The sequence below is a fragment of the Onychomys torridus genome, chromosome 5 (genome assembly GCF_903995425.1).
Source record: "Onychomys torridus chromosome 5, mOncTor1.1, whole genome shotgun sequence".
NCBI lineage: Eukaryota > Metazoa > Chordata > Mammalia > Rodentia > Cricetidae > Onychomys > Onychomys torridus.
Window position 1 is genome coordinate 11,700,121 of NC_050447.1, and position 25,821 is coordinate 11,725,941.

Sequence of the window (25,821 nt, forward strand, 5' to 3'; positions counted from 1 at the left end):
GACTTTGTCAAGAGGGGCTCTTAACACAAATCCATAGGCCCTCCTTGGGTCGGGTCTGAGCAACGCTGTTCAGATGCTTCCCAGGCACAGTGGCACAGGGCTGTCATTCCACTGCTTGGGACATTGAGGCGGAAAGAGCCAGGATTCCCAGCCAGCCTAGGCCACGTGGTGAGACCCTGCTATACAAAAGGGATCCTAGACTCTTGGGTGGTGTTTGGAACTCACTCTTGCCTGTTCTGAAAGGGGCAGCCATCGCCTCCTGAGGTGTGAGGACCCCGAAAAAGGCTGTCCCTGTGTTTGCCTCCCCATCCTGTGTGTGTCCCCACACCCACACTCAAGCCAGGGTCTCCGGCTCCCACAGGGATAGCGCTGTGCACTCCAGGCAGCACAAATGGCCTTAGGGAGGTGGTGGCAAGCTGCTGACTAACCAGCTCTCTGTGACAGAGGCAAGTACCTCCTGTACGAGAAGAACGAAGTGAAGGCCCGGGACCGTGAGTGGAAGAAGTATGAGTTCCACTATGACAACGTGCTCTGGGCCCTGCTCACGCTCTTCACCGTGTCCACGGGCGAGGGCTGGCCGCAGTGAGTGCCTGCCCCAGAGGGCAAGGGCTGGGGACCCCAGGAGCAGAGTGGAGGAGGGGGGACAGCAGGGTGTCGGAGCCTGGCCCTGTGCCCAGCCTTGCTATCAAGATGGCACTCTCACAGTTGGGGGGCTGTCCACGGGGCTGTGGGCATGGCTCTGATGTTGAAGTCTGGCCTGGCTGTTGGGAAGCCCAGGTTACTCCCCCAGCAGCACAAATGTGAACCACAACTTAAAAACAACAGCTGTACTGGGCCTGGTGGCCACGATTTTGACCCCAGCATCCCAGTGGCAGAAGCAGAGGGGTCTCTGTGAGCTTGATGCCATGAAGGAGCTCTAGACCATCCAAGGGTGCACAGTGAGACTCAGAACAAACAACACAAGGCTGGGAGGTGGCTCTGAACAAGCTGTTCATCCAGAAGACAGGAGCTGAGTTCCTGGTTCTCACATCAGGTTCACAACCACCTGCACCTCTAGCAATCTGGTGCCTCTGAGCTCTGAGGGCACTGCACTTTTTTACAGTTTTAAATAAAAAAATTTTAACAAGTAAAGTAAAAATTAAGAAGAAAGAAAGAGCCTCAGAGCTAGGGGGATGGGTCAGTTGATAAAGTGCCTGAGTTTGAATCCCAGCACCCACATAACAGCCAGGCATGAAGAAACACACCTGGAACCCCACCCAACACTAATCCCAGGGCTCTGTGGCTGTCTAGCTTAGCTAACCAGCAAGCTCTGGGTTCAGTGACAGACCCTGTCTCCAAGAATAAGGCAAGTCAGCAAGGTAGCTCAACAGGCAGAGGGACCCACGTGGTGGAAAGAAGGAACTGAGTCTCGAACGTTATCCTCTGACCTCCACATGCACACACCAATAAATACATTTAAATGTGGCCAAGAATGCTTGCAGCTCTTACAGAAGACCTGAGTGGTTTCCAGCACCCAAATCTCTTGGCTCACACCACCTGTAACTACAGCTCCAGGGGATTCAGCATCCTCCTCTGGCCTCTGTGGATACTGTACTCATCTGCTTCATATGTGCACACATACACACACATAATTAAACATAAATTTAAAAAGAAAGTCATAGCCACACAGAAATTATTTGTCCAGACAAGGTACCCATGTTCATTATGGTGACATACACATTTATCACATCTGCTGTACATAGGCAATGCTTAACACCATTTTTTCTTTGATTAAAGATTATTTACAGAACAAAGACAGTCACAAACACTGCATTCACCAGACACAGAACTTGTGTGTGTGTGTGTGTGTGTGTGTGTGTGTGTGTGTGTGTGTGTGTGTGTTGCTGGGAATGGAACCAAGAGCCTTGCACATTCAAGGCACCAAGCCCCACCAAGAGAACTGTTGAGCAGTGCACATCCTGTACATCCTTACAGAGCTGTTGTGACCACACTCCCATACTCACTTCCACTGGACCTCCTTCACACCCACCACCTATGTTTAAATGTCCTACTCCGGCCGATGCCTGTGGCCAAGATGCCCTTCCTCATCCATCACCACAAAACTGGCTTTAGATACCAACCAAGTGGTCTCAAGAAGAGTCTCCAAACTGCTGAATATCCGTTGCCTGTGTACAAAACGGAGCCAGGAATCATCTCCCCAGGGGCTGCTGGGAAAGTATATGAAATGTTCAGCATTATCTGGCATGTGATCAACCCAGTGCTTCTCAGAAGGCATTGACTGGGTTTCTTTTTCATCTCCTCTTGTTTCCCTCCATTCCTGTGTCCCTGCCTTTCCCATGCCCTCTGCTGCTCTCCTGTCTCCTTCCCATACTTCACAGGGTCCTCAAGCACTCAGTGGATGCCACTTTTGAGAACCAGGGCCCCAGCCCCGGGTACCGCATGGAGATGTCCATCTTCTATGTGGTGTACTTTGTAGTGTTTCCCTTCTTCTTTGTCAACATCTTTGTGGCCTTGATCATCATCACCTTTCAGGAGCAGGGAGACAAGATGATGGAGGAGTACAGCCTGGAAAAAAATGAGGTACTGCTGCCTAGTTCTGTTCCCTGTTTAAAAACTGATACACAACCCATTCATTCTCTCTCTCTCTCTCTCTCTCTCTCTCTCTCTCTCTCTCTCTCTCACACACACACACACACACACACACACACACACACACACACGTGCACGCGTGCACAGCAAGAAACCTGAGTGAGAAAAGAAATAAAAGGAAGGACATGGCTGCGCCTGTGTATGGTGGAGGAGAAGGTTTATTGTAGATAAAAGGGGAAGCACAGCCAGAGGCAGGAACATCTGGGAGAGTCCAGAGCCTGGCCATGTGATGGAAGGGGGAGGAGAGAAGGGAGAGGAAGGCCTCGCCAAGAGACTGGCCAATAGGGTAAAGGGTAGACCAAAACGCCAGGTAACCAAAATGGCTGGATTACATAGGGAAGAACAGTTGAGGGAAGGGCAGCCCAGCCCCTGGACTGGGAAATTTAGTGTAGGAGGCAGGGTATGCCAGCCACATCCTATAACAGGTTGGAACTGAGGAATTCTGGAAAAACCGGGCAGCCAGGTTTGCTTTGATGTGTTAAATAGATGCCCTAGCCTTTTGTTCCAGGTTTGAGTCCTGACACCCCAGTCTCTTGGTTGATAATGACAAGGGTGAATACAATCTTTTCTATGGTTACTTCCTGCCGACACTGGGGTGTTGCGGACCCAAGACAGCTGGAATATTGGCCAAGGCCGGGAAGAGCAGGGTGCTTCACTTGCTGTCCAGGTTCTGTGGGACCATCTGGGGCTAAGGAAGTGCAGGCTGCATTGGAGCAGTCTGTGAGACTGGACCACTTCAGGTGTCTGAGTTAGCATTTCTTTTTTTTCTTTTTTTTCTTTTTTTTAAGATTTATTTATTTATTATATACACAGAAGAGGGCGCCAGATCTCATTGTGATGGTTGTGAGCCACCATGTGGTTGCTGGGAATTGAACTCAGGACCTCTGGAAGAGCAGTTGGTGCTCTTAACCTCTGAGCCATCTCTCCAACCCATGAGTTAGGGTTTCTATTGCTGTGAAGAGACACCATGACCATGACAACTCTTTGTTTTTGTTTTTTTAATATGAAACGCTTCACGAATTTGCGTGTCATCCCTGTGCAGGGGCCATGCTAATCTTCTCTGTATTGTCCCAGTTTTAGTCTGTGTGCTGCGAGGTGACTTACAAAGAGAGGGTTTACTTGGGGCTGGCTTTCGGTTCAGAGTTTTAGTCTATTACCATCGTGACAGGAAGCATGCTGGTGCTGGCTACTTCTTGATCAGAAGGCAACAGGAAGTTGCCTGTGACATTGGGAAAAAACTGAGCATAGGAGAGCTCAAAGCCAACCCACAGTGACGCACTTCCTCCAACAAGGCCACACCTCCTAACAGTGCCACTCCCTTTGGGGGCCATTTTCTTTCAAACCACCACCTAGGCCATCTAGTCATCTAGGAAGACTCAGCCTGGTTGGAAATTCCATCAGAAGCTCATGGGGCTGGTGAGTCTGGAGCCGTTTGCAGTAGCTGATTAGAAATCTCCTGGGACCAATGTATATTAGGGACAGAAGGTAGAGAGGTACGGAGTTTAGAGGCAAGTTTTCATCCAGAGTGAACATTTGAAACCCCTAGGTCTGTGGACCTGGTAGTTGCAGGAGGGTGTAAGGGCCCAAGAAAATGCTGAAGAAAGATGCAGGCTCAAATAGAATGCAAGAACAAAGATCGTCTACTCTGCAGAAACATGCATGCGGAGTTGGCCACTAGTACAAATGGCAACCCAGGACAAAGGTGCATGGGTCCTTTTAAGCATAGCTAGGGGAATTTCAAGAACAGTAAGGTCATCTCAAACATGATTGGGTAAACAGGCAGCAGTTACGTTAGCACACTTTTTAATAATTTATTTAATTTTATTTTATCTGCATTGGTGTGAGGGTGTCAGATCTCCTGGAACTGGAGTTACAGACAGTTGTGAGCTGCCATGAGGGCACTGGGAATTGAACCTGGGTCCTCTGGGATAGCAGCCAGTGCTCTTAACCACTGAGCCATCTCTCCAGCCCCGTGTTAGCACATTTTTGAGAGGACTAAGGTTCTGGTTCTTTGTCTTTGGATTTATTTGGGCAAGCCTAGGCTTGTTTCAGGGTGTTACAGGGGCTATCTGGTTTCAGGTTTTGGGTTTTGTTCTTTTTTTTTTTTTTTTTTTTTTTTTTTTTTGGTCACTGTCTTATATTGTGGTTCAAGCCTTGTTCTCTCTCTCTCTCTCTCTCTCTCTCTCTCTCTCTTCCTCTCTTGCTGTTAGGAGTGCTGTTTGATTAATAGCCCTTTGTTTAAGAAACTGAAACTTGTTTGCTCTTTAAAAAAACTGAAATCTAGATCCAGTTGTAAAATGGAAATTTAGACCTCTCAAGGGGATTCCCAGGACTAAGAAAAGGGGGAGAGATTATTACCTTCAGGAATAAGCATGTGGAGAAACTTAAGAGTACTTATCTGGAATCCATTTGATCTTTAAGAGGTGAATTCAACTTGATTCCCCAAAGCTTACAAGAATTTTGTAATTTTATAAAAAGAGATAAAAGTTTTAGTTTGTTTTTTGTGTTGATGTTGTTGATTTGAGACAGGTCTTTATGTAATTCTGGCAGTCCTAGAACTCACTCTATAGAACAGACTGGCCTGGAACTCACAGAGATCTGCCTGCCTCTGCGTCCTGAGTGCTGGGATTAAAGGGGTGTGCCACCACCGCCCAGTCACTGTTTGTAATCTGTATTGAAATCTATATTAGCCCATCAGTGGTGGTGCACACCTTTAGTCCTAGCACTCAGGAGGCAGAGGCAGGCAGATCTCTTTGAATTTGAGGCCAATGTGGTCTACACAGTGATTTCCGGGACAGCCAAGACTACACTGTAAAACCCTGTCAGGAAAAAAAAAAAAAAAGAAAGAAAGAAAGAAAAGAAATCCATTTTGTAGGAAGAGCAGTAGACTCATATCTTTGAGTCATAGTAAAAGCTTGGGGACCCAAAAATGATTCTGAGTTAAAAGCATTGACACTCTTTCCAGAGGGCTGGATATGTAGATTGGCAGAGATGTGTAAACAGGGAGCCTTCTCTCCCCCACCACCTACTCCTAAATACCTGGCAATCACTTCCCAAATTACTACACAGAGGCTTTTATTAATTATAAATGTTTGACCAATTCCTCAGGCTTGTTACTAACTAGCTCTTACATTTAAAGTAACCCACTTCTGTTCATTTATGTATTGCCAAGTGGCCATGGCTTTACTGGTCCTCTGGCATCTTGCTTCTTGGGCAGCTAGCTGACTTGCATCTCTCCCTGGATTCTGCTTTCTTCATCCCAGTCCTCAGTTTGATTGTCCCACCTAACTTCCTGCCTGTCTACTGTCCAATCAGCATTTTATCAGCAAATGAGAGTAATACATATTCGTAGTATAGGAAAGAATTGTTCGACAGCATTTCCCCTTTTGTCTAATTAAAAATGTTTTAACTTTAACGTAGTAAAATTAGATATAACAAAAACAGTTATCAAGTAAGAGCCGCAGTCATAATGTCCAGTCTTTTTGCACTTGGTAAAATCAGAGAAAACACTCCTATTTTCTATCTTATCTTTGTGAGTTCAAAGTCTCATAACTAAGGAAAACTCTAAGTTTAACTATTTAGTGTTTAACTCCATCAAAGATCCCAGAAGGATGAAATGTTACCTAATGACAGGGACATCAGGCTGTCTGGAAAGTCACCCTAGGTTCCTCCGCAATGTCAAAACATTGAACTAGAATATCTGTCTGACAGACTTTCCTGTGAATCAGGAATTCTGAAGGACTGACCTACCGTGTCTTGGCAAAGTTTGGCAGTAGCCTTTCTTTGTATCCTGCTTATTTAGTTTGGACAGTGTACAGTAGCTGTTGAGGCAAGGTTAGTTTCTTTGCCCACGTGGCTATGGAGTTTCTTCAATGCTCATCATCTTCTCTGAAGTAGAATGATGCTGTGAGGAGCAGATGTGTCTCATTGTCATGAAAAGTCTCAGGTTATTTAAATATATTAAATGTTCTGTATGTCTTTGAAGTATTTGAAGACCATCTATATATCTAAACATATCTGTTTAAAACATACCTAATATGACTAAGTTTGACTATTATAGATGACTATTAGCTGTATTTCTTAATTATACATTACATTTTTAAATGAACTGCATAAACAATACATTAAACAGGAGTAGAAATATACATACAGTATAACAGAAATAACTTTAAATTTGTATCAATAAACTAAAATCCACACCAATGCAAAATATGTAAGATTAATAGTTGTTTTTTGGATTAAAGTATATTCAATAAGTTACTCTTTTTTCCTATCACTTCTATATCTCCCCTTTTTCTTTTCAGAAAGAGATTCTTGAATCTAATCTCCTTTGTTTAGCTTTTTTCCTGACCATTATCCGTAACAACTGGTAACCAACCCCCTTTAAATAATAATAAATATCCATAACCCATTTTTGGATAATGTGGCTGTAGTTCTCTAGACTACTTCCTGTTGATTGGAGGCATTGGTAAACTTTGGGGGACCCTGAGAAAATTTAGGATTACGGTCAAGTCCTGACTGGAGTATTCTGTGAGGCTGGATCATCTCAGGCAGCAGCCTTGAAGCTGTTCTGGATGCAGAACTCAGAGGAAACTGCAACAGAGGTGTCCTGAGATGTTGGATCATCTGGTCCATTTGTTCCCATTGGAGACTTTTCAGGGGGTCTTCCTCAGTCAAATCTGACTTTTCTTAACCCAGAATGAATCCAGAGCCTCTTATTTCCTGTGGAAATAAAAGCAGAAATTTCTTCCCAAAGTAACATATCTTTTGACTTAAATTTTGAAGTCAAGATATTTTTAAAATGTATGTTGGTTTAATCTAGCAGTTTTCATAATCAAATGTCTCTCAGCAGTTATCATTTGTTCATTAATAGTCAAAAAATTTAAAGACAACACAATAACATACAGTATCCAGACCCTCTGTGCATTTTCCATCTTTATGTGGCTTATTTCCTTTATTTTACTTTACTCTTCCTTTTTAAGGTTTTTATTTTATTATTTTTAATCTAAGACTGTGTATACTCTTTCTCTTCTCTCTCCCAAGCCTCTTTTTTAAACACACTGTAACCTATTTAGAGTTGTTTTTTTTTTTTTCATTTGAATCTGTTCTTACTGTGCATATGTATCCTTCTCTGTCTTCGTGAGCAAAACCTGCTGTAACTTAGATCATGGACTGCTGGTGCTGGCCCCCCATCACTCCCTGAGAGGCTAGTCTCATGGTGAAGGCACGTTTATCACCAGCTCTGGGGGCCATGTTCATCGCTCCAACTCTGTGAAGTTTCTAGGTCCAGGCTGCCACAGAGTATTGTGCCACACATATGAGTGTCTGGCAGCAGGGCCTCTTAAAAGATCCGCCCATTTTTTGCCACTAGCACCGAGCCAGGAAACCATCTCTTAAAGGGGCCACACCTCTGCTTGCTGCCAGCAAACAGAGCCCACTGGAGAAATGGCAGTTACCAAGAAGCCGAGTTTGACTCCATTTTTGTTTGTTTAAAATCCTTTTTTAAGCTTTGTCAGGTTTCATGTGGAAATTTCAGCCACACATGGGAATGCCATATGTAATCAGATGTTTCTCTCCGTCCTGCCTATTCCCCAATACCTTGCAGCCACTTCCCAAATTATCATACAGAGGTTTATATTAGTTATAAATGTTTAGCTGATTGCTCAGGCTTATTACTAACTAGCTGTTACATTTGAATTAACATATTTCTATTATTTTATGTATTGCCACATGGCCATGGCTTTACCAGCCCTCTGGCATCTTGCTTCTTGGGCAGCTGGCTCACATCTTTTCCTAATTTAACTATCCCACCTAACTTCCTGCCTGGCTACTGTCCAATCAGTGTTTTATTAGCAAATGAGAGTAATACATACATATTCATAGTGTAGAAAAGGATTGTTCCACAGCAGAGATGTTTTAGCACAATTGAGAAGGACTTTTAAGTCTATTTGTGGAAGACCACCAAAAGAAATTTAAAATCTGAATCTTTGAAGTCTTAATATAACAATAGCATAGAAAGGGAAAGAAATCTGAAACCTTAAACTTTTTCTAGCCAATCATTCACCACAAGACACAGGTAGTTGATTACTGAGAACAGCCATTATAAAGCAAGTTCCTTTAAAAAACAAAAAAAAATAGTAAAAAAGTTACTTTGAAACCAGTTTTGTGAGTTTATCTCCTTCTAGAGTCTAGTAACAAGTGAAACTGTCTTCTCAGCTGGAGACCTAATAGCTTTCAGTGAGGTCTGAGGCCTGATTTTACTCATGAAGAGAAGGCAGCCATAGCCTTGCAGAAGAGCTGGTAAGCTTGCTGCTGTCAGTATCATTGGAGACCTGAGAAGGATGGACAATAGCTGGAAGTATGACCGAATGGCCTGTATGACAGTTAAAATGACAGAGACTCACCTACTACTTAGACAATTGCCCTAGGCTCCTGGGATCTCACTGGCTTTGCTGGAGACAACTATGCCTAGAACAGTGCGTAATCTTCAGCTGCCACACAGAGCACCATGGGCCTTCTGCTTCCAGATTCAGGTCTGAGATTCTCTGTGGAGAAGAAACTTGAGAAACTGACCTTACTTTGATGAGGCTGAGCAGGACAGTCAACCCTATAGTGTCAGCTGTTTGTGCAGAGCCCTGGCAGCAGGTGAGGAATAGTTTCGCCCAGTGGTTAGCATTACCACAATTGAGGTGGAGTGATTGTGCCCCATCTGTCTTCTTTGGAGACCGTGGGATTCCCTGATGAAGTGGGCATGTCTATTATGGGAAGCTCTTTTATTAAACATTTTAAATGCCATATTCAGCAGATCTCTGAAGAGTTTGAGGACCACCTATCTATTAAGAATACCTAATTTAGTTACTTGTTTTAGGCATAACTTTGAAAACACGTTAACTTGTATGTTTTAATTATCTATAACAGTTTAAATTGGGAGCTTTTAATAAGATTAGGAATTTATAGCTTTATCCCTATTAAATTTGAGCCTTAAAATTTTGGGTTGAGCTGTGCAGTGGTGGCGCATGCCTTTAATCCCAGCACTCAAGAAGCAGAAGCAGGAGGATCTCTGTGAGTTTGAGGCCAACCTGGGCTACAGAACAAGAGCCAGGACAGGCACCAAAAACCACATAGAGAAACCCTGTCTCAAAAAAAAAAAAAAAAAAAATTGAGTTGAAGATTTAATTGAATTACTTTTAGCATCAAAATTAAGTTTTAAACCATAAATGCAATAAACTTTAAGCCATAAATACAGCCCATAGGGAAACGGGGAACTTTCCAATCCTTTCATAGTAGTGCGCCAATATAGAATATCAAAGACTTTTTTTATGACTTAGTTTACATAGATAGCTAAAGCCAAAGAAGCTAGACAGATATTACTGTGACCCTGAGTAGACCTTAGGAATTTATAAACCTTATTTGTCAAATATACCTTATTTATGAAGCATATGTTGTTACTTATCAAAATTTTCTGGAAGCCTGGGGTTGAACAGTTAGCAAAGACATAAGTAGTTAGGTGTAAACCTCCAAGTCAGCTTTTGTTAATCTGAGTAGACCTTTATAACCTTAAAGTTTTATCATCATAATCCATACCAATCCAAAATATTTGAGGCCCGTTGTTGTTTCCTGAGTCTAAAAGGAAATACAATAATAATAAGCAGAGGACTCAGTAGGACTGAGAGGTTTTATGGGTGCTTCCTTAGATGGTTTATCCATGTGGTCATCTTAAGATGGTGAGGCACATGGCATATACCCTCTAACCTCAGTAAAGATGGTTGCCTACCTTATGGCTGTTGTTTAAAATATCATTTTTGTAGATAATTTTTAAACATGAGTTGAATTGTTACATATACAGTAAGTAGATCTATTTTTCTAAATAAGAATTGAAGCACATATAGCAAATTAAAACTCAACCTTTTGTTACAAGTTTTAAGCTAACCTCTTTGTTAACAAAATCTATAGATTTTTTTTTTTAACCATACCCAATGAACTTACAAATCCTGAGATAGAATTACAGCATAGTCTTAAGAGATTTTTGTGAGAGCAGAGTACAGAGAATCATAGAGATAAAAGATTTTTAGGAGTGGGAAGTAGAGCCTTAGAGGTAAGGGACTTTGGAAGTGTAGCAGAGCAAGCTTAGGTATAAGAGATCCCCTTTTTTTTTTAGGGATCCTTTGTTGGTGCAGTGGCAGATGTTAGAATTTGTGAGAGTTTGGAAATCAAGTGTGCCAATTTGGGGACATTGATCTGTAACAGGAGCTGTAGTAATAAAATCTGAGTCTGTGGAGGAAGAAAGAGCAAGACTCCACTGGAGGGAATTTCTGTAAGGTCCAAGAAGAGTGCACAGAGCCCGAGACGGGCTCGGGTGGGAGGCGAGGCCGGGGACAGAGCAGGCTGCTCCCAGTAGGAAGAGGAATCTCTAGGAGGGAGCCAGGAGCAGAAGCTGTGGGGCTGTAGGTGGGAGATGAGAGGTGAGAGGACAGGGTCACACAGGCCCAGGTAGGCTTAAGAAAGCTGCAGGAAGGAGCCGAGAGAGGACAGGGCTGCAAAGCATCATAGATGCCAAAAAAGGGTGGAGAAGTTGTGGGAGCAAGGATCACAGGTGCTGGGCAGGACGGCGGGCAGAGATCACATAGTGGGGCAGCAGGAAGGGTCACAGGTGCTGGGCAGGACGGCGGGCAGAGATCACATAGTGGGGCAGCAGGAAGAGTCACAGGTGCTGGGCAGGACGGCGGGCAGAGATCACATAGTGGGGCAGCAGGAAGGGTCACAGGTGCTGGGCAGGACAGCGGGCAGAGAGATCACATAGTGGGGCAGCAGGCGGGATCACAGGTGCTGGGCAGGACAGCGGGCAGAGATCACATAGTGGGGCAGCAGGAAGGATCGCAGGTGCTGGGCAGGACAGCGGGCAGAGATATCACATAGTGGGGCAGCAGGAAGGATCGCAGGTGCTGGGCAGGACGGCGGGCAGAGATAGGGGGGAAAGTCATGGACACTTGCATAGGTGCAGTGAGAGACAGAGCAAGCAGCTCTGAGTGGGAGGAAGCAAGGGAAAGGGTCCCAGGCTGCCTCAGGCAGTGCTGCAGCTCCTGGGGGAGGCCAGGGAAAGCTAGCTGAACTGAGGTGGGTAAATGTTGTGACAAGAATTTCCACCCAGGGTGTCTCCAAGCAGAATGGGAAACTTGTTAGAAAAATGTTCCAGATTACAGAGGAGAGTCACCCCTTGTCGTTATTGGAGCCCAGTGAGGTGAGAGGAGCTTCCTGACAGCAGGCATCTTGGGGTGCACTTACCTGGTAGAGAGATGAGAGAGCAGGGAGAGGGAGATGCTAAGTATCTTTAGTAGAGACCCAGGTGGATGTAGCAGGTCAGAGCCGAGAGATGTGAGGCAAGTGCCCAGGTAGGTGGGTACCCATCCCAAGGATGTAGAAGGCTCTAGGAGTCAGAGATTCATTTATGGCGTAGACAAGGAGAGGCATGGTTAGAGCATGTAGGGTGGGGAGAAGTAGTGAGAAGGCAGACTGTAGATGTGGGGTCAAATTTGATGGGTGACAGGAGCCAGCGGAAACAAATGATCCGTACATCATAACGTAGGAGAATCAGGTCGGCAGCCTGGTTCAGAGCAGCCGAGTTCCTTGGAAGGGAGCTCATGTATGCCAGTCCTGGCTTTTGGTACCAGATGAATGAGAAAAGAAATAAAAGGAAGGACATGATTGCTCCTAGGTATGGTGGAGGAGAAGGTTTGTTGTAGATAAAAGGGGGAGCATAGACCAGAGGCAGGAACATCTGGGAGAGTCCAGAGTGAACATGACCCTGAGCCTGGCCATGTGAGGAGAGTGGGGAGAGGAGAGGAGCCATCAACCAAGAGGGGTAGTCTGGGCCAGATACTGGCCAGAGGGTAAAGGGTAGACCAAAAGGCCAGGTAACCAAAATGTCTGGATTATATAAGGAAGAGCAGCTGGGGAAGGGCAGCCCAGTCCCTGGACTGGAGATGTTTAAGATAGGGGCCAGAGTATGCCAGCCATATCCTATAACAGGTAGGGACTGAGGGATGCTGGGAGAATCTGTGGCCAGGTTCACTTTGATATGTTAACAGGTACCTCAGCCATTTGTCCTGAGTTTAAGACCTAACATAACCAATTGGGGGGGGGGGGGGGGGAATGGGGACAGAACAGCAGCAAATGTTCCCAGTCAGGGGACAGTCTGCAAGATAGCTCTCCTTTGAGTTTCCAGGGGGGAAACATGCACACATCAGATATATGGAGGATATATCAGTCATCAGGCATGAGGTTTGCTGCAATAGCAAGCAGCCCCATGTATCCACGAAGGGACTGCTTTCTCACTCAGGCAGCATGTCCTGCTCAGTGGTCCTCCTATGCCTTTCTTTATTCTTTTTTCTTTTTGGTTTTTCGAGATAGGGTTTCTTTGTGTAGCTTTGTGCCTTTCCTGTCTCACTCTGTAGTCCAGGATCTGCCTGGCGCTGCCTCCCGAGTGCTGGGATTACAGGCGTGCGCCACCACCTGGCCTGCCTTTCTTTATCCTTGTTGGCCAAGCTAACACACAGCCTTCTTCCAAGACACTTCAGAGCAAAGCAGAGTGTGCCATGGTCTAGCCCTTAGTTCCTCCCACAGTGACTGTATGGTTTTCTCCAAGGACATACAGACAGGTATCTGTCCACCCCCAGGTAGCACAGCAAAGACAAATCAAAGAATGCCACCCAGGTCGAGTTGTACAGGGTCACCTACAGACACAGTTGACTTAATGACAACCGCATCACCAAAGCCAGGTCAGCATAGATGATGACTCATGGGAGCTATAAAGTGTCCATTCTTGGAACTCCTGCACACTTTACAGGCATCTGTAAGGAAAAGCCTTTTCTCCAACTGGTCTTCACTACACAACATTGCAGAGGGTCTCCAGAATATAACTTTGGGAGCTTCCTCGGTCATGTGAGCTTCATGGGCCTTGTGAGCCTTCCTCGAGTTCTCAGAGGAGAGAGCTACACGCAACCACACAGCTGCCTCTGGCCCTTACAGTTTTCCTGCCTCCTCTTCGCCAGTGTTCTCTGAGCCGCTGATCTGGTCATAGAGACAGCTGCTTCCCTCCACTTACAGCTGAGCATTGGAAACTGCCACAAAAGGCTACACAATTCTCTGAAATTGGACCAGTTTTGAGTCTCTGCAATAACCCCCACTTATTTAAAAAAAAAGAAGTGGTCCCTCCACAACCCAGACTGTCAACAGCAGTGCCAGGCATGAACCACACATGTGCAGAGGACAATATGACAGACATATACTTCTGTTTATTGAAACAATGGCAGTGGACTATTTACTGGGGCTTGTGACTACACCAGCTACATATTTGTGTCCTGGTTTGCAGTACCACAAGAGGCCCTTTCCTGCAAAGCAGGCCTTCAGTCCGCAGATAGCAGTTGGTGGCACCCATAGCAGTTGTCCTGTTTTGTACCAGTGAACACATTTTGCCGAGTAGGGTGGCACTATAGCATGTGGGCCTACAGCTGAATAGCACCATTGGGGACAATCCTCCCTCAGCAACCTCTATCTCCCTTTCCAGTACTACAAACAACAGCCAGCAGTAGTGAGCGGGGTTCCAGTCATCCCCAGCTTTATTTCTCCATGTCCTGAAACCACAGCACACAGGGCCTTACTATTTCTGGGATGCAACCAAGAGCAGTAACAATGGTCTTTATGGTCTATGGGGCCTCAGGGACTCCCTGGCCAACAACTCACAGGGAGGGAGCCCACCCCTGGCCCTGAGGTTCTCGTTCTGCAAGTTTATGGCCCTGGAAATGCCTTTCCTACCCATGTACCCGGCTCAGACCCTCTCCCTGCTCTGCAGGACACTCAGGGGTAGCATTATATAATGAGACCTTGCTGTGAGCGTGGCCAGGATCCCTGACCATTGCTGCTGCTGTCTGTTCCAAGCAAGTGCCTGTTGTTCGTGAGCTCCAGAGGCTAAGGGAACACAAAGGAAACCCTAGTGAGGCCCGCCCCGGCACGCAGAAGAGTGGCACTGGGCACAGCTTGAGCATGAACTGCTGTCTCCTCATCTTGGGGACCTGCTGGCCGCAGTGGCCCAGAGGTGCGTGGAAGAGGAGAGCCTTCTCAGCTGCCGTCCTTGCTGCCAGAGCCAGCTCCCTGGTTCCAACAGGGACACCAACACTCAGGCTCTCCTTCAGCCGCACCCAGCTAAAGGGGCCCCAAGCTTCGTGAACAGTCTCTACCCGCAAGTATGCTTTCTTGCGTGGGAGAGCTGTACTCTGCCTGTCGTGAGAACATGCTTAGTCTTCCCACCCACACTGCCCACTGCTCTGGTACTCACACCTTCCTCCCTTCAGGGAACACTTGCTCAGGGTGTGGCTCACAAGCACTGAATTTGGCTTCTTTACTTTTCCTTAACTCTCCTGACTGAACAAGACATCAGGCATTGTCTGTCACATACCCAGTCCCTCATAATGCTTTCCGCTCTCTACTGTTCTCTAGTACCTGATGCCCATGGAGGCTTCAACTGGTAATAACCAAATTCCTCCTGGATTCTGGTCCCTCATGGCTTCAGGCTCTGCTGCCTTTGTAGTCCTTGTAGTCCAGCCCTTCTGCCTCCACAGCACCAGATAACGCCATCCTCTTGTGTGTCCCACAACCTCCCCCACACACAAGGAGAAGCAAGGGACCCAAAGAAGAGTATAGCTGGCCATGGTGTCAGACCTGTCAGCCCAGCACTCAGAGCGAGGGGAACTGTTTTGAAGGCAGCACTGGCCGCAGAGTGAGATCCTGTCCCAAAAGGAGAGACAGGGCACCAGGAAAGCAGCTCAGGCAGTACAGTCCTCACTTAGTGTCCTGGAAGCCCTGGTCCATGCTGGCACCACAGGAGGTCATCTTGATTACACAGGCAGCTTGGAACCAGGCCGGCTGCTTGAAATCCTGGAGAGAGGGAGAGAGAGAGGAAGGGGGGCAGGGAGAGAAAAGAGAGGACCCAAAGGGCAGGCTTGTCTAACGTCATTCACAGCTTTTCTCAGCTGCACCTCAAGCCCAGACTCTCTGAGCTGTTTTCCTCATTCACAAACTGGTGCTGCAGATAACAGCTTGCCAGGAGATTCCAGGAGAGATGTGAGGCATCAGTGTGGTGGCTCCCCAAGTTGCCATAGGCAACAGAACTGTCAGTTTCTGTGAGGAGCCCACAAGGACTGCCTGGAGCTCTGCACAGCTGCCCCGGGAGGTTGTGAGCAGCTCCTCGTGTTCCTGCTGTCGACCCTTCTCATGCACTGGCATTTCCCACAGAGGGCCTGCATCGACTTTGCCATCAGTGCCAAGCCGCTGACCAGGCACATGCCCCAGAACAAGCAGAGCTTCCAGTACCGAATGTGGCAGTTTGTGGTATCTCCACCCTTTGAGTACACCATCATGGCCATGATTGCTCTCAACACCATTGTGCTAATGATGAAGGTAAGCCCCCACCGCCCTCCTAAAGTAAGACCCTTGCACAGCATCCCAGCCAGACCACACTCTGCCACCGCTGAGCCTTTGCTGCTGTTCCCTCTGTCTGCCATGCTGTCCCCACCACACTGCTGGGCCAGCTCCTTCCTTCCTCCTGGAAGCCTTAAACTAAGTCTGGAGCTAGTCTCTGCAGTTCTCTGGTATTACCCTCACGTGCCTCAGTCTCACTGTGGCTGCCCGCACTGTGGTTCCACGAGACTCTGATCTTTGGGAAGTAGATGTCTGGCTCCCTAGGGCTCAGCGGGAGTCTCGTGGAGAGGAGTGGACACCCTCCTCAAATGTGTGCTGGGTGGAACATGAAATAGGTCAGAGATGGGGGCTTCTGGAGCTTCAGGGCTCTCAGGCCCTCAGTGGGGGATTCTAGGCAGGGGCACTACCTCTGAGCCATACTCCCAGCCCTCACTGAGAGATCCTACACCATCACTGTACCACTGAGGCCACACCCCAGGCCTTCCTCTCTTTTTTAAAATGATTTGTATTATTTGACTAGTATAGCAATGGAGGTCACCAAAGGCAGTAATGGTGCCAGCCAGGAGACGCAGACAGCACAGCACATGCCTGTCACCCAGCGTCAGAGGCGGAGACAGGAGGGTCACAAATACAAGATCAACATGGACAATTTAGTAAAACCATGTCTCAAAATTAAAAATATAAAGAGTTGGCAAGATGGCTCAGTAATAACTAGAACAGGCACTTGCACCAAGCCTGGTGACCTGAGTTCAATTCCCAGGACCCCATGGTGGAAGGAGAGAACTGACTCCTGCCAATCATCCCCTGACCTCCACATGTGTGTCTGTGTTCATTCACACATAGTATCTAAATAATATGTAATTAAATTTTTAAAATAACAAAGACTGAGCACTTTCTTGGCATACATTAGGTCCTAGACTTCATTGCTAGCACCAAACAATAAGTACAAAGTGGAATGCTCTAGAGATGCTCAGTGGCTAAGGGCTGTAACTGCCCTTCCAGAGAACCTGAGTTTGGTTCCCAGTTCCTATGCAGGGCAGCTCACAACTGCCTGTAACTCCAGCTCTACAGGACCTACAAGCTTCCTGAATACCTACAGGCATTCACACACACACAACACACACATATAAACATGTATGTCCATAGATACACACATACACATATATAAACATATATGCCCAAAGACACACACATATATACAAACACAAAAGGAAATACAAAAACCTTCTTAATTGACAAGAAAGCTTGGCTACATTATCATTGAGATGCTTTATGGTAAATAAATAAGGGGTTGGGGAGTTAGCTTAGTGGTAGAGCGCTTGTCTAGCAAGTGTAAGGCCCTGGGTTCGGTCCTCAGCTCTGCTTTAAAAAAAAAAAAAAAAGACTCTTAGTGTTTGGGCTGGAGAGATGGCTTAGAGGTTAAGAGCACTGGCTCAACTGAGTTCAATTCCTAGCAACCACATGTGGCTCACAACCATCTACAATGAGAGATCTGGTGCCCTCTTTTGGCTTGTAGGCCAAACACTCACAGTATACATAATAAATAGATAAATCTTTTTTTTTTTAAAGATTTATCTATTTATTATGTATACAGAAGAGGGAGCCAGATCACATTACAGATGGTTGTGAGCCACCATGTGGTTGCTGGGAATTGAACTCAGAACCTCTGGAAGAGCAATCAGTGCTCTTAACCTCTGAGCCATCTCTCCAGCCCTTTTTTTTTTTCCTGAGACAGAGTCTCTCTCTTTTGTTTTTTGTGGGTTTTTTTTTTTTTTTTTTTCCTGGAGCTGAGGATCAAACCCAGGGCCTTGTGCTTGCTAGGCAAGCGCTCTACCATTGAGCTAAATCTCCAACCCCAATAAATCTTTAAAAAAAAAAAAAGTGTTGGAGATTTAGCTCAATGGTAGAGCGCTTGCCTAGCAAGCACAAGGCCCTGGGTTAGATAGATAGATAGATAGATAGATAGATAGATAGATAAGCAAACAGACAGACACTCAGCATTTCAGCAGATAACAATGGCCACTGATAAGGACTGGTACTGTGGCTCCTGGCTTGTGTGTGTAGTCATAGCACTTAGGAGGCTGAACCGGGGTCATTACCAGGATTCTAAGGCCAGCCTGTGCCAGACCAGACCCTGTCTTAGGCCCAGGGCTTTGCTGAGCTGTTACCCTCCCTGGGCCCTTAGGTCAGACCTGCAGCCTGGTTGCTAGACCTGCAGCCTGGTTGCTAGACCTGCAGCCTGGTTCCTAGACCTGCAGCCTGGTTCCTAGACCTGCAGCCTGGTTCCTAGCCAGACCACTAATTTCTCTGCTTCTCCTTCTCCATCTAGTTCTATGGAGCCTCTCTGGCCTATGAAAACGCCCTCCGAGTGTTCAACATTGTCTTCACCTCCCTCTTCTCTCTCGAGTGTGTGCTGAAAGTCATGGCTTTTGGGATTCTGGTACGTGGGGCCTGAGGGTGGTGGGCACATAGAAGTGTGTGCTCTGGGCCCCAAGACCTGGTCCCCACCGAAGGCCTACACCCAACCTGCACAACTTGTGCTGACCTAGAAATAAGTACCAGGGAGGCCCAATCCAGATTTGCCAGGAGCTAATGGTAATGTATTCAGCTGTCCTCCAGATGACCCAGTCAGAGGTACTGATGTCAGGAAGCCATGACCACAGAGGACAAGTCTCCAGTAGTCACACTGGCCAGGCCTGCTGGAGGATACCTGTCACCCCAGTACTTAGAAGACTGAGGCAAGAGACTCTGGAATTCCAGGCCAGCCTGGGGCAGAGTAAGACATGTCAGAAGTAAAGACAGGAAGGAAGGAAGGGAGGCAGGAGAAGAAAGCAAGCAAGCAAGCAGTTTTGCCCAGACCCGGCAGACCTCACAGCGCAGTGCACGGACACCCGGTGGAGTTCTGGGGCTCACCCACTGTCGTTTTACTTTCATCTTGATTTTGTAATTAATTTTATGTGTGTGCGTTAGTGTTTGCCTGCATGTGTGTTTGTGTACACATGTGTGCTGGTGCCCTCAGAAGCCAGAAGAGGTCAGCAAATTCCCTGGGGGTAGAATTATGGACAGTTGGGAGCCACCGTGTGGATACTGGTCATTGAACCCGGGTCCTCTAAAAGAGCAGCCAGTGCTCCTAACTGCCGAGCCAGTTTCACTTCATTACCCAGACTGAAGCTGAGAAATGGCCCAATTGATAAAGTGCTTGCCTCGAAAGCATGAGGAATTCAGTCCCTAGAACACCCCCCCACCCCGCAAAAAAAAAGAAAGAAAGGAAACTGGGTATGGTGGCGTGCACTTGTGATCCTAGCACTGGGGAGGTAGAGGATGGAGGCCCTGTGGCTCCCTGGCCTGACAGTCTCGCCTAACTGATACACTCCAAACAGTGGGAAACTTTGTCTCAAAGGTGACAAGCAGTGTTCCTGGACATGACCCTTGCATTTGTCCTCTGGCCTGCACCCATACAAATCCATACATGTGCATACACAGGAGCATGCACACATATGTCCACAAATGAGGAAAGAGGCTCAGACCGGCCTTGCTTTGACTCTCCCTCAGTGCTGGCTTTGAACCTGCAATCCCCATGTGTCAGCTTCCCTAGAGTTGGGATGACAGGCTTGTGCCATCAGGCACGGCTATGCTATCTATGTAGTCTAAAATCGTCTCTTGTACCCAAATGAATTTTTTCTTTTAAAGGTGTATCATGCCCTGCTAATTTTTTGGTCTATACTGGTGGCATAATCTTAATCTAAGGCACTCAGATCCCCCAGGGAACCGATGAGTAGGTAGAGGAACTGTGAAGTTACACAGGGACTGTCACAGCCTTATTTTTGCTGGCTCCTAACTGGAGTGCCTGCTTTCATCTTGATGTGTTAGTGTCCTATGGCTGTCACAAAGGCCGGAGGGACCCATCTCACTAAGCTGGGAAGGTTTATCTTTGGTTCTGAGTTTCCGAGGTTTCAGCCCATGGCATTTCAGCCCCATTGCCTGTGGGCCTGTGGGAAGGCCACTGGACTTGATAGAGAACAAGATAGAGCACAGCACCCACTTTGTGGCGGCAGGAAGCCAAGGGCAAGGGAAAGGAGCTGGCCTGTCCTGGTGGCCTGCTCCCCAGCATGGGAATCAGGCACCTCCCAGTCACTGGCTGCCTAGCCTTCCCCTGTGGGTCTCTGGCCGGGCCCCTACCAAACTCATGATGTATTTCTAATAGCATCCATTTGACACAGAAGTATTAGGTATTTTTAAATCAGGCCTGGCAGCATGCACCTGTAACCTCAGCACTGAAGGCTGAATCAGGAGGATTACAAGTTCAAGGCCAGCCTGGTTCATATAGTGAGCTTCAGACCAGCCATGGCTAGATAGCAAGACAAAGCCAAAGAAAAAGAAAGAAAAGGAAAACTCACTATTTTTGTAGGGCTTTAGAAGGCTCATAGATACCTTAAAATTTAGCTTGTGTTCTTTCAGAACGCAGGTGGTGAGCCAGACTTTGAGATGCCCAGTGAGAATTCCAGCTCTTGAGAGGCTGAAGTGGTAGAGTCAGGAGTTTAAGGCCAACCTGGACTACATGAGACCCTGCCCCCACCAAAAAAACCTATCATGTACAGTCGGTGTGCTGGCGCTCGCCCTTTATCCCAGTACTCTGAAGGTAGAGGCAGAAGGGTCTCTGTAAGTTTGAAACCAGCCAGTGAGCTCCAGGCAGGCCAAGGCTACATAGTGAGCCACTGTCTCAAAAACAAGACACAGCAGCAGTGAGTGGGGGAGAGAGGAGGGAAAGGCTTTCACCCCCCTCCCCAGTCATGGAGACCACACTGCCCACGGCCTCACTCCCTTTCACTAGGCCCCACCTCTTAACTTCACACCACCTCCCGTGGACACCACAGGCTGATGACCTGGCCTCTTGGCCTCAAGGACTCAAAGTGTAGCGTGCAGTTGTTATGTTGAGGGACTTTTTCCAGGCACGTGTGAACTGCCACACTGTTGTCTCCTGGTCCAGTCCTCCTGGAGGGCTCCCGGTAGGCTCAGCCAGCCTCCAGGATTCTCACCTTGGCCTACTGAGGTGCTTGAAGGCTTTAACACCAGAAAAACCTGGACTTCAAGTCTGCCCCCTTCCACAGGGTGTGTCAGCTAATTGCAGTTAGAAGGGGTCACTCCTTCAGCAGAGTTCCTGGTAGCATCAAACCCAATAATGCATATCAGGGCTGCCTTTCTTGGGGTCACCTCCCAAATCAATTATTAGCACTCAGTCCTTGTCTTAGGCTGTTCATCCAAGGAATACCCATGAAAACTGACAGGGAATGAGCACTCTATAAATACTAGGAAGGGTGAAAATAAAGGTCATGGGGAATGCAGACGGCTCAGTCAGTGCAGTGCCTGCCACAGAAGTGTGAGTTCAGATACTAGCACCCATAAAAAGAGGTGTAACACCAGCACTGGGGAGGACTCCTGGGGTTCACTAGCCAGAGAGCCAAGCAAGCTCCAGACCAATTTGAGACCCTGTCTCAAAAGATACCCTTGAACCGGGCGGTAGTGGCGCACGCCTGTAATCCCAGCACTTGGGAGGCAGAGCCAGGCAGATCTCTGTGAGTTCGAGGCCAGCCTGGGCTACCAAGTGAGTTCCAGGAAAGGCACAAAGCTACACAGGAAAACCTTGTCTCAAAAAACAAAAACAAAAAAAAAAGATACCTTTGATTGACCTTTTGCTTCTGACATCCACCAGTGTGGCCAAATTCACACACACACACACACACACACACACACACCACCAGCAGCAGCACAGCAGCACGTGGGCAAATGTCTCAAAGTTGAATGTGCCCCAGACCCACCTCCAGAAGTTCCGTGTTGTTGGGTAACAGCCCCAACACTTAGTTTTCTGGTTACATTTTTATAGACTCACAGTGTAGACCAGGCTGGCCTCAGACTGAATTTCCCTGCCTCAGACTTCTGAGTGCTGGGGTTCACAGGTGACAGCACCATGCCAGACCAATCTTGTGGGTTTTGTTTTCTTTTGGTCTTTTTTGAGACAAGGTCTCACTGTATAGCCCTGGCTGGACTGGTTCTACCTCTGCCTCCAGAGTGCTGGGATTTCTTCAAATGTATTTTAACGAGTATTCCCAGAAGGCTCTGTAAGGTGTAGCCTGAGCGATGGGGCACTGAATTGTGTACGTGCTAGGTCCCTGCAGGAAGGAGAGCATAACCAGAAAGACCCATGACTCCTGTGAGCTGTGCTCCATAGGAGAAGCATGGAGAATGATTCTCGGTGGTCACAGGAAGGTGTCAGCTCCCAGCTTAACCTAACATGGATTCAAGTCCCCTTCCAATTGAGTGGATCCCACCCAATACCTCTGTATCTTTGCCCTTGTTGGCACTTCTGAGAAACCAGAGCTGGAGCATTAGCCTCCCACAACTGAGAGCTACCTTCTTCTCAGCCAGTTTTCCACTGTGCCAGGACTGAGGCTCTATACCCCACAGTGTCTATTCTTCAGGAGCCTTGTACAGAAAGCCTGAAATTAATTCCTCATGTGACATTCAGGTGACAGATCCTGAGCTTAAGATTAGTGGCCAAACACCTAGAAGTTGACTTCATTGAGTATTTCCTCCGAAGCAGAGCCTGAGATGAGGATTGAATGCATGGAACCTACCTGGGAGATGACGGCGGCTCCCAAAAGGGCAGGAGAGGAGAGGAGTCAAGGACAGGGCCTCCACTGTCCACAGTGGAGAGTGTCTTACAATGCAGGCTCCGGTCCACCTGAGGCCTCCAGGTGGCAGCAGAGAGCACACTCACCATCAGCGATCTCTGAGGAGAGTATAGTGGGCACCAGGGGCTGTCAATCAAGAACTGCAGCCAGGGCCTGATGCTGGGAGAAAGTAAAGAAGGCCAGTGATGGTATGTGAGGGAAGGGTAGGCCCAAGTACCAGAAGTGCCACTGGGACCTGAACTCCCTCCAGGCAGGTATACCCCAGCACTCACCTGTTGAGCACATACTTATCTATCACACTGCAAACTCTGTGCTTCGTGCACACTCATGATCTGGTGGCCCAGGAACTCCTGGCTCAGAGCCTTCCCAGTGAGGCAGGGAAAAGCTGCCCACATGTAATTTTTTGTCGGAGCAAGAGGGCTCTCTGGAGATTTGAGGCTATGACTGTTACCAAAGAACCTGGGATAAGAGTGCATCCTGGGCCAGGCGTTGGTGGCACACGCCTTTAATCCCAGCACTAGGGAGGCAGAGGCAGGTGGATCTCTGTGAGTTCGAGGCCAGCCTGGTCTACAGAGTGAGTTCCAGTAGAGGCACAAAGCTACACAGAGAAACCCTGTCTCAAAAAACAAAAAAAGAGTGCAGCCTGATAACGCCCCTCTTGAGCCAGTGCAAAGCTGGGACATGGGCCAATCAGGAGAGGTCACAGTAACACATGTCCCCTGAATCTGAGGCTTCTATCAACAAAGAAAACCAGGGAGGGGTTTTGTCTCCTAGTTACTTGGGGACCCAGCCACCACCTGGAATAGTCAGCTGGCAAAGGGTTTGGAGAGCTCTGGAGTCAGGGCCAGGGAGATGGTCCAGTTTATAAAGTGTTTGCTGTGCAAGCATAAGGACCTGAGTTTGATCCCCAGCGCCCCCATGAAGCCCCTCACAGCTGCCTGTGACTTCAGCTCCAGAGAATCAGACACCCACATATACACATAATAATTAAATTTTTAAAAACCATTTAAAGGACAGGCATGGTGGTGCACATCTGTACCAAGGAGAGGTAGTCGGGAGGATCCACAGGGCTCGTTAGCCAGCCAGCCTAACCGAATCAGTGAGCTCAGGTGAGTGAGAGACCCTGCCTCAAAGAACAAGATGGAAGTCTCCCGAGGAACAGCATCTGAAGTTGACCTCTAGCCTCCACACCCATGCAGACATGTATATGTGCAACCCCCAGAGAGAGACAGAGAGGGATAGTGGAGGATCTCTCACTGGCCAACAGCACTAGCTTGGCTCACAGCAGCCTTAGCAACCCTGAAGCTCCTGATCCAATGTCCTCTCTTGTCCTTCTCACCCACATCAGGAAATACAGACACAGAGTGGTTAAGCACTTTACCCACAGCCACACAGCTCTGGTAGTAGAAATGGGATCTGAACTCAGAGGCTGTCCTCTTAGACAGTGGCCATAAACATAATGGGGCCCTGCATACAGACAGTGGGCTCCCCTGAGCCTCCCTTCAGTGCTGACTCTGCCTGCGCCATTGCTGCTGGCCACAGGCAGGGAGCCTGCTCACACCACCTGTCTCACTGCCAACACTCCTAGTGTCTTTGAGGAATTCCGTGATGTCCTGGGGACTTGAAGAACTTTCAGAAATGTTCAAAAGATGGGCCCAGCAGTGCAGAGGCAGGTCCCTGAATCCCTTCTGGGGCAAGCTGTCAGGATCAGGGTTCAAGGCAGAGGGCTCTGATGACATGGAGCCGCTCTTTCCACATACTTGTCGTGTCCCAGGATGCCCTTCTGGCCTTGGGGAATGAGGGCACAGAGTCCTCTGTTGGCATCTTTGTCTTGTGGGTCCCTGTTCTAGAATTATTTCCGCGATGCCTGGAACATCTTCGACTTTGTGACTGTTCTGGGCAGCATCACAGACATCCTCGTCACCGAGTTTGGGGTAAGTCTCCCGCCAGCTTCTCTCTGGGGGACTTGGGCTGAAGTAGTGGGAGGTGGCAGGAAGGGGGTCCAGAAGCAGCTATTCCTGGCTGGAAGCACAGAGGGGGCACTGAGATGGGGAGTGAGTGCGAAGAGTTTTTCTGGGTGGTGATTTGAGGGTGCAAAGACAGCCCCTTGAGGTTTCAGTGAGGGGAGATGGGTGTGTCCAAAGCCAGGACATAGGGCCAGGGCTGAGAAGTGCGCCTCCTGCCTGGTGGCTGGTGAAATTAGGAATAAAGAGTATGGCTTAGGATAAGTAATGCAGTTCTTTACATTGAGAACTGACCCGTTTAAAGGCAAGTAGAGCTAAACGCCTGCTCCAACTAGTACACAAGGTTGGGTTCCACTGACTCCTGCTAGCCATGTTGGGAATAGTACTCTCAAAGCCTTAGGGTAGTCCCTGGAATAGCAGCCCTCTACCACCCCTAGGCATTCCAAATAGGGAAAGGGGGGCAGATCCTGGGCTCTCAGGATGCATTGTCCTTACCCCTTTCAAGTAAATCCAGGGCCCCAGAATTCCCCTTCCAGACCTTGTCCTTGGCCATAAGCTAGTGAGCCCCAGACTTGGGAGCCCTCGAGAAGCTAAGGGGGCAGTAAAAGATCCTCCCAGGGGCCAGAAAGCAAAAGCAAACCATCAATGCCCAGGGGCAGTGGTGGGATGCCCCCCCCCCCCCCCCCCCCCCCCCGTGACAATGGAAATAATAATAACTGGACTGGGAGTGTGGCCCAGCAGCAGAAAGCTGGCTTGACCTGTGTAAAGCCCTGGGTTGGTTTCCTCACCCCCTAAACAAAACAAACAAACGGAAAACCACATTCAGAATATTGTACCAAGCACCTCCTATGAATTGGCTCCCATTGAGAGTCTGGGCTCATGCATAAGAGAATTGTCTCAAAGGGTTGGACCGAAGGAACTGAAGGGTGAGTGAAGGGTCCAAGTGTCTCCAAATGCCCAGCCACCATGCTGAAGTGGAAAGGGTGGCACAGACCAGGGTGGCAGGCAGCAGAGAAAAATGCAGAGAGACCCCACCTCCCCTCCCT

General features: G+C 47.9%; 1 protein-coding gene and 1 non-coding gene across 18 annotated transcripts in view; one reads left to right on the forward strand and one right to left on the reverse strand.

Annotated features, from left to right (window-relative positions):
- The window catches only part of Cacna1a (calcium voltage-gated channel subunit alpha1 A), a 300,508-nt gene that overhangs the window by 234,285 nt on the left and 40,402 nt on the right, over positions 1 to 25,821 (forward strand). For all 17 annotated transcript variants that reach the window (XM_036186919.1, XM_036186915.1, XM_036186917.1 and 14 more), the window contains 5 exons: positions 445 to 582; positions 2,379 to 2,580; positions 15,937 to 16,101; positions 18,452 to 18,562; positions 24,662 to 24,745. In XM_036186919.1, the coding sequence (XP_036042812.1) occupies positions 445 to 582; positions 2,379 to 2,580; positions 15,937 to 16,101; positions 18,452 to 18,562; positions 24,662 to 24,745 (700 nt within the window). The remainder of the gene's footprint in view (positions 1 to 444; positions 583 to 2,378; positions 2,581 to 15,936; positions 16,102 to 18,451; positions 18,563 to 24,661; positions 24,746 to 25,821) is intronic.
- LOC118584893 lies at positions 3,647 to 3,749 on the reverse strand. The gene has a single exon (XR_004945072.1). It is a non-coding gene; the product is annotated as a U6 spliceosomal RNA (small nuclear RNA).